Source organism: Chelonoidis abingdonii, chromosome 7 (genome assembly GCF_003597395.2).
Source record: "Chelonoidis abingdonii isolate Lonesome George chromosome 7, CheloAbing_2.0, whole genome shotgun sequence".
NCBI classification, from domain to species: Eukaryota; Metazoa; Chordata; order Testudines; family Testudinidae; genus Chelonoidis; species Chelonoidis abingdonii.
The window spans coordinates 93,586,736-93,594,902 of NC_133775.1; the positions used below are offsets into that span (position 1 = coordinate 93,586,736).

At 41.4% G+C, this 8,167-nt stretch overlaps 1 protein-coding gene across 1 annotated transcript in view; it reads left to right on the forward strand.

The window, feature by feature from the left end:
* Positions 1-3,904: 3,904 nt before the first annotated feature.
* GRXCR2 (glutaredoxin and cysteine rich domain containing 2) overlaps positions 3,905-8,167 on the forward strand; it is a 17,567-nt gene continuing 13,304 nt past the window's right edge. The window contains exon 1 of the mRNA XM_032801507.1: positions 3,905-4,249. Within this exon, the coding sequence (XP_032657398.1) occupies positions 3,905-4,249 (345 nt within the window). The remainder of the gene's footprint in view (positions 4,250-8,167) is intronic.

Genomic DNA, 8,167 nt, shown 5'->3' on the forward strand with positions numbered 1-8,167 from the left:
TGCCAGTAGCTGTCTAAAAAGGAAGTAAGTTTCTTCTTGAATTTTTGCCATCATCCCTGTGGGGTCAGAAATGCTAGGGAATTTTCTTTTTACTGGGTAAGGATTCAGAAAGAGGTAGAGATTAGATGCTTTAAAATTAAGTGACTGCAGAGAAAAGCCTCTTAAAAAGTTGGTTAGTATCCACCAGGCATAGTAGCAAAGGTGGTGATGGTGAGACAGTCCTGGGGTTTGGGGAGAATGCTACGTATAAGGTATCGAGGGCTAGAGTTGGGCAAAAACCAGTGTCATTTATTCAACCCTCCATCCTTCAAACTTGGAGATTTTAGGTAAAATGGGACCCAGATCTAGACACATCACCATCTTTTTGATTGTGCAAAACTAAAAGCATCCCAAATTTGCTCATCTTTATTCTGAGCTTATCACCACTTGCTGGAAGCACATTATCCTAGGAATAAAATGGAATAATGCACCATTATTCCAGTGCAAGAATAGCTGAGTGATTTGAAAAGGCCAATTCTGAGAATTCAAACCCTAACAGTTAGAAGGTTCCTAAATACAAAGAGCAAATACAATAAAAAGATGATAAAGGGAAACTGCACCCAATTCTCTCGGCAAAGTATCCAAAGTCCACACAGGGCTTATAATGTATGAACAATGAATTGCATTTGAAATCTAAGTGTAGGGTATTAAAATATGCACAGTGGGTAAAGTTTTCAAAAGTGATCAAGGAAAATTTTCAAAAGCACCTAAATGAGTTAGGAGCTAAAATTTCATTTAAAGTCACTTAGGTGCATTTGGAAATGTTATCCACTGGTTCTTCTTGCATTTGCTACTGTATGTCCCACTTATACCCATAAGGGGTGAATTTCACCTCTCTGAGTAAACACCTTTCCCTAACTTAGGATGGATTGTCCCCTATGGCAGAGGAACCTGGAGGGGAAGCTAAGAGTAGAGGAATCTCTCTCTTTCTCTTACATCTCCTCCTCCACTGACAATTTAAATTTCTGATGGCTAAAACTGAGTGCCTTCTATTTCTTCCCAAATGCATTTGCATTTCCCCCATTCTCTGCCACTGTTAATACCCCATCCACCGTATCCTTCAGCCTCATAACCAGACATTGACTCCTTCCTTTCCTTCTCCCCTCACATTCAGGTTATACCCAAACATTGACATTATTTCTCCACATTTCAAAGATTCAACCTTTTCTCTTGAGCCTGACAGCTAAAACTCTCGTGTATGCCTCTCTCTCGTTACTCTAAACTTTTCCTTTCTGGCCTCCTCAATGCCCCCACTAGCCTCCTGTCCTTCAGTCCATCAGACACGTGACTGCTAAAATTAGCTTCCAGAGCACTTCCTGATCTGAATGCTTTTAGTCCCTCCTTCCCCACTGCAGCAAGTTCTTGCTTTCAAGCTAGCTTTGCTGCTTCCTACAGATCTGACCTAGTCTCTTATCACATTACCCTTTATCCCCTCTGCTGGACCAGTGATGCCAGCCTAGATACCCCATTTGTCTCGTCTCCCATAACCATCTTAGGCTTTTCTTCATAGCATCCACTATGCATAGGATAAAATGCCAAGTGCAACAGGGCCCTGATCCTCATTGGGGTTTTTGAGAACAACTGTAGTAATGGAGAGGATGAAGTTATAATTCCATTCCTAAAATAATAGGGCCAAAATGAATGTGTGGTGTATTTAGCTAGACAGTAATGATCACTCTCTCATGAATCAGACAGCACCTATGAATGACTATGGAGTTTATCAGCAACCATTTTATGTTCAAGTACAGATTGTTACAGAAGGGATGGTCACACTGCACTGTGTCATGGATTCTTTACTTTTGTTTCCTGTTCTCTTAACCTAAAATAAAAATCATTAGACCAAAGTGCCCTTGTAAAGTAAGATTCGTATCAAATTAATGTAAGTTGGTCTTTGTGTATAAAGAAATGGAACAATACTGAGGCTCAGTTTATATGGTATGTATTTCAAACACAGGTGGTGACATCTAATTTGAAATAGAAATTAAGTAGGATCTGAGCTGCATGATTACAAAGCACATTCATTCTAGGCAGAGAGGTTGGATTTTTAATTTTTGTGCAAAGTAGGAAGTTGGGATGAAGATGAATATTACAATCTTTTTGGTGTGTTTTTGAAATGGATGGGGCGTATGCATATATTCTGTGGGCAGAATACTTGCCATTTAAACCTGTGGTGAAGGTGATATTTGCTTATTGCAAGGCTCCAGAAGTGCAAAGAAACTCACTAAAGCAGCACTTGTCAAAATGGAAGACACTTTCGATACTTCAGTGTTATACTTGTAGGAGATCTCTACTGCACAATTTTTTCTCCAGGCACCATTTGAATGCTTAGTGATTCGTTAACATGTTGTCTTCCTAATGTTTCATAAAGTAGTCATGATAATATAATATAATGAATCTATTGAGAACATGTTGCTTTAAAAAGCTCTATTTTTCAGCCATGGGAAGATAGTCTGGGAAGGATGCAGACAGAAAGCTTAGTTTAAGCATCACTCAATGAAATCACATTTAATTATGAAGACAGTTTAGTGTAATATCAGGGATTCTAAGCAAAAAGGCAGAGATTGCAGCTATTGCTCCACGTACTTCATGTAAGTAGATTGTTAAAGGATCTTTAAATGCCAGGTGACAGTTATTCTGCTGATGCATTTTGCTACTTAGCGTACATCTCCCTGAACATGAAAGAAAAGCCTGAAATGCACAGTTGGGAATGAGAACAGTAAGACCTAATACTTACTTTACCAGAGCAGTAAAGTGCATGCCACTAAGACATAGGCAGAGATCCTTGACAGTGCCCTCGTATTGAAAGGCAAGAGACTTGAGGAGCTGCTAGCTACAATATGGACGAGGGGCATTGTGAATGCCAGGATATTAAAGGTGCTTCAGTTGGAGGCTAAACTAGGACTCCTCTCAGATACCGTAGATATTTGCTACAGTTACCTGTGCCTTACAGTTGGAGCTGCCATGGAAAAAAAAATAGCTGCATAACAGCTATAGCAATTGCTGTTTTTCTGCATTGAAGAAAAGAGTTCAGGCAGTGAGGATCCTTGGGCCTGATCCTCCAATGCCTTGCACGTTATGTAGTGTAAAGTGAGTGCACCAAATCAGACCTACTGTACAGGCATAAATGACTACACAAGGTACAGGGCAGGGGAGAATCAGGCCTCCTGGGTTTCTTGTGGTGGCGGGGAGTTTGCCTTTAAAAATAGATGAGCAAAATCAGACTGGATAAAAGGCCCAGTAAGCCAGTGAGAATTACAAATAGGGATTTAAAGCTAAAGAAAGAGACAATCTTAATTAGATCTCCACCAAACTGTAGAGAAACACATTTGGATTAAAATGAAATAGAGCTTTTTACTCCTAGGGTTTCAGAGCAGGAATGGGAAGGAGAACTATTTACATATCCTATTTGAGTAGATGGATTGCTTTTCCTGAGAATTTGTCCTCACAACTTTCAGCCTTTTCAGAAAACTAGTAAAAGCTGCCCGTGTGGTATATTTGGGATGATTCTGAGCACAATATACAGAGAGAGGGTTCCCATGGCTATAGACCGAGAGTGGTGTGTCCCAGTTTAATTTCATGCTTCCCAAGTTAATGCCTGTTCATGTTTGTGAACCAGCTCATCCATCATTCAGGGGAGCTCAGTGAAACTTTCCTTATATTTCACCACCACAATTACATTCCATTTCATGAGCATCCATCAATATTTAATACAGTGGTGTCAGCTTGACTGTAACACAAGAGGACCTAAGAGGAACCCTGAATTATACATTGCATGGTAGGGAGAAAATAAAGAGGCTTTTCTTGTAAACCCAAAGATTTCTTTGCTGAGTCAATTTCTGGGAGACACTGCATGAAATCCATATCAATGGATGAGGTTCAGAAGAAACTAAGCCAGAGGTATGAGGCAAGACCCCGCAAAGTGAGGTTCAAAATCTCTTCGGGATACAGTGGCCGGGTGTTAAAGCAGGTCTATGAAGATGGCCAGGAACTGGAGCCACCAGAGGAAGAATCCCCTCACCGTTTTCTCCACCTCAGCTTTAATTCAGGCGACCATTTCAACAGGGTTGGAGAGGCACCAGAATCCAGGTTTTATTCATCAGCCAAACTGACTGCCCAAAGGATCAATGTATTCCAAGAGGGTAGCAAGTACAATCTAGCAAGTAACCCTCCACTCTTCAGTGACTACCAAGCAAGTGATAGTCATCACAGGGTAAGTAATGTCCACGCTAGGTTTTCACACTGGCTGCAAAGTGGTTTTAAAATGGGTTCACTTTTAGACTATGGAGTCTGGGTCTTTGCCTGAAGTGTCTCAAATCAAAATGTAATAAATAAAGTCACACTGTCCATAGCTTTCACAAATTTGCATTGAACTTTGCAGGTTTGGTTTAGCGCGCAGAAGTTATATGTATCAGATATTCCATTTCATTCTATATAGGTAAGGTTCTACACCACAGCGTCTGCACATCCTGCAGTAGTGACTAACATTTGTTGTGTGTGTTATGTGTGATTCCTTTTCTCTCTCCTCCTCTCTCTGGTGGGGAAATTGTGTGTGTAATGTAGTGTTTTGGTAGGGCACTATATAAATATTTACATGGCAGTGTGTGTTTATCTACCCGAATTGCAGGCCCAAGTGACTAGGTGCAAATGGCAGGTGACACTGGGCTAAACTGAAACCCTTTTTAGAATACTGTATGAACTAATTAGCAAATGATTGATAGATTTGTGGAAGTTTAACAACTGTGTAGAATGGGCTTTTCCAAAGAACCTAAGAGAGTTGCATTTCAATAGGCTTTGGATACCTAAGACTTTCTCAGGCTACTTTGAAAATCCCAGGCTTAGTTTGCATCAGCTGTTTAATTAACATTTTGTAGAGTTTAAGGTCAGAAGGAACCATTATATCATCTTGTCTGACCTCCTGTAAATCACAAGCCCATAACAACCCAAATACTCCTACATTAGGTCCAGAGGCTTTAGTTAGATAAAAGCATTTCAGTCCTATGGAAACTAAACTGTTGTGTACATGAGAGAGAGAATGGGAGAGACCAAGGTGTCAGCAATGCCCAAGGGCTCTGCAATGACAGGGAATTGATTAGATGAGATATGCCCAAGCAGGCAAACAATGCCCCATGCTGCAGAGGAAGGCAAAAAAAAAAACCCTAGGTCCCAGGCAATTTGATCTGGGAAAATATTCCTTCCCTAGTCCAAATCTAGGGATCAGCTAGACCCTGAGCAGGTGAGCAAGACACTCCCCGCCAAGCATCTAGAATGAGGATTCTCTGTACTACCACAAAGCACTGGTTCATTGTGTCTGGTGTCCCATCTCCAGCTGTGACCAATCTCTGATACTTCATAATAAGCCAAAAACAAAACAACCAAACTCCAAACTACATCTGGCCAATTTTGCATGGGGAGGGAGTGGGGGATACTCTGTCCTGGCCCCTGCATGTGACTGGATGAAGCAATTACTAGAGATGTGTCACTTTAAATATTATAATGGACACACCCACCCACACATTAACAATATACAGGGATTATGTTAAACTTCTCCTCTTGATGAATTATTTATGTGCCAAACTTTTCATTACCAGTTTGTTTGCCTTAATTTTTATTAGCAACTAACTATTGCCAAATTCTGGTAAGGCTACTAATGAATAATACATGAGGAATCATGCTGTAGTTACACTTGTAATATCATAGCTATGGTAAGCTAATAAGCGCACTAAGGCTGAGTACAGTATTTGATATAACAAGTAGATATCTAAAAAGTAAGATGTATATTCCCCGGGGAGAAAAAAGAATAACTGGAAAAGGTGAATGGGACTAGCTAATTTGGTGGCTTACCATTATGATACAGAGCCTTTCACTAGTAGGTTACTGATTCAAATCTAGCTCAGGTTGATAGTAACCAGCTGTTACTGACATCAGACAAGCGTTGGGTGTCTGCTGGGATTTGGCAGCGTGCACTCCTTGCTAAAAACTGGATTGACATCATCACAAACCCAAAGTAACTAGCATCTGAGCCTTAGATACAAGCAGAGAAACCAAGGCTTTGATGGGTCCCAAGACAGAGATACCTTGTCACCCCTTTGGGGTAGCTGAGGTACTCTGACAGACGGTTGCAGTAGGGGGAAACTTGTGTTGCTGCCTGTGCTGTTCTGTGTATAAATGGGGAGTGTCTGACTCCAGAGCTGACAATCTATTTAACAAGGAATGGAGAACCAGTGGGAAAAATGTTCTAAGGATGTTGACAATTGTAAAATGGTTCCCTATGCACCATCAGGAATACTTCAGAGAAGAACCTATTATCACTCATTGCTAACTAAACTCGTGAGATGAGAAAAGTGTAACCCCAGAGGGCTAGCAATGTAAAACCACTAACCTACGTACTAGGTGTTCAGCTAATGCATGATTGCCAAACCACCATGAATATATGACCAATGGATAGGGCACCGGAATGAGTATTGGGAGACTTGGATACTACCCATTGCAACCACTACCTTGGTCTGTGTCTTCAGGCAAGTCACCTAACTGCTCCATGCCTCAGTTTCCCCATCTGTAAGAATCAGTAGTCGTAGTAATCTTCCGATCCAAAATGCAACTGGTATTCTACCAACATCCATTCAATATATAGTTACCGTGCTTGCATCATAAATATGCAGCTTTTAAAATCCCTCACCAAAAGGAAAGGGCTTAAACTAATCTGAAAATGTTGGGCTTCTGTTGAAAGGGGAGAAGATGGGCTGGGTAAATCAGTGTAGCTCCACTGGCCAATTTGCATCAGCTGAAGGTCTGGGATGGTATCTCTTAAAAATGTAACATTTCCAGCTTGATGTTAAGACACAAATACCTACGTAGAGCGAAATGTCAACACAATGTGTAAAATAACAGGATATGGAAGCTACTCAATAATACTTGTAGAGAGAGAAGAGGAACTGGGCCCTGGGGCATGGGTCACTTGCTGGAGGATTCTCTGCAGCTTGAGGTTTTCAAACCACAATTTGAGGACTTCAGTAACTCAGACATAGGTTTGTGATAGAAGTGGATGCGTGAGATTATGTGGCTTGCATTGTGCAGGAGGTCAGACTAGATGATCATAATGGTCCCTTCTGACCTTAAAGTCTATGAGTCTAAAGGTACGTCTACACTGCACGATTATTTCGAAGTAGTTTAAACCGATATTACGAAACCGATGTTATAAAATCGGTTTTGCGCGTCCACAATGCGATCACAAAATCGATTGCTTGTGTCCATGGTCCAAGGCTACCATCGATTTCAGGAGCGGTGCACTGTGGGTAGCTGTTCCTCAGCTATCCCATAGTTCCCACTTCGATGTCAGGAGATTTCCATAACTTTAGCTATCTATACCATATTTGCACGATTTAAAAAGATACAGATGAGTAACAAGAGTTTGGGGGCAGTCCCGCAAACAAAGGAATAGAAACTTACCCAGGAAACTCGAGTCCTAAGACAATACTCCTCTCTTCAATGTAAATTCAATATCCAGGCTGTGCATGAGCACTAATTGGCATAAAATACTTCATCCGCTCTGGGGGAAAGAAGTGGCTTCATCTTATTAATGTTCTTAAAGTGTTTGAGATTCTGTTGGATGGAAAGAAACAAAACCCACTAAACCCAGAGTCTGTTGTATTCTATACCTAACAGTGAAGAGAGGGACTAAATAAATGTTCCTGTGTTCCTTGAATTTGATATTCTTTTCTACCGGATTTTAAAACGTCACCTGGGGGCTGTCAAGCACTTCTAGTAGCAGTAATGTTTCTCACAGGTTCCAGGTCTACACTGCGACTTTAACATCATTTAATGGCCTGAATATACCGATTATACGCTGTGTCCGTTCACACACGACGTCGTCTTATATCGAGTTAACCGCCTCCTAAATCGATTCGTCACTCCTCCCAAACGAGAGGAGTAGCCGCTAAAATCGATAGTGATAACTCGGATTAGGGTTCGTGGTGGACGGAATCGACGTTATTGCCGTCCGGGGCGGCATCCCAGAGTGCTCAGTGACCGCTCTGGACAGCAATCTGAGCTCGTGGTTGAGCGGTGGAGGTAAACAGGACATCCCCGCGCAACCAAGCCCGGGTTTGCTTTCCAGAGGCGGTCAGCTGCA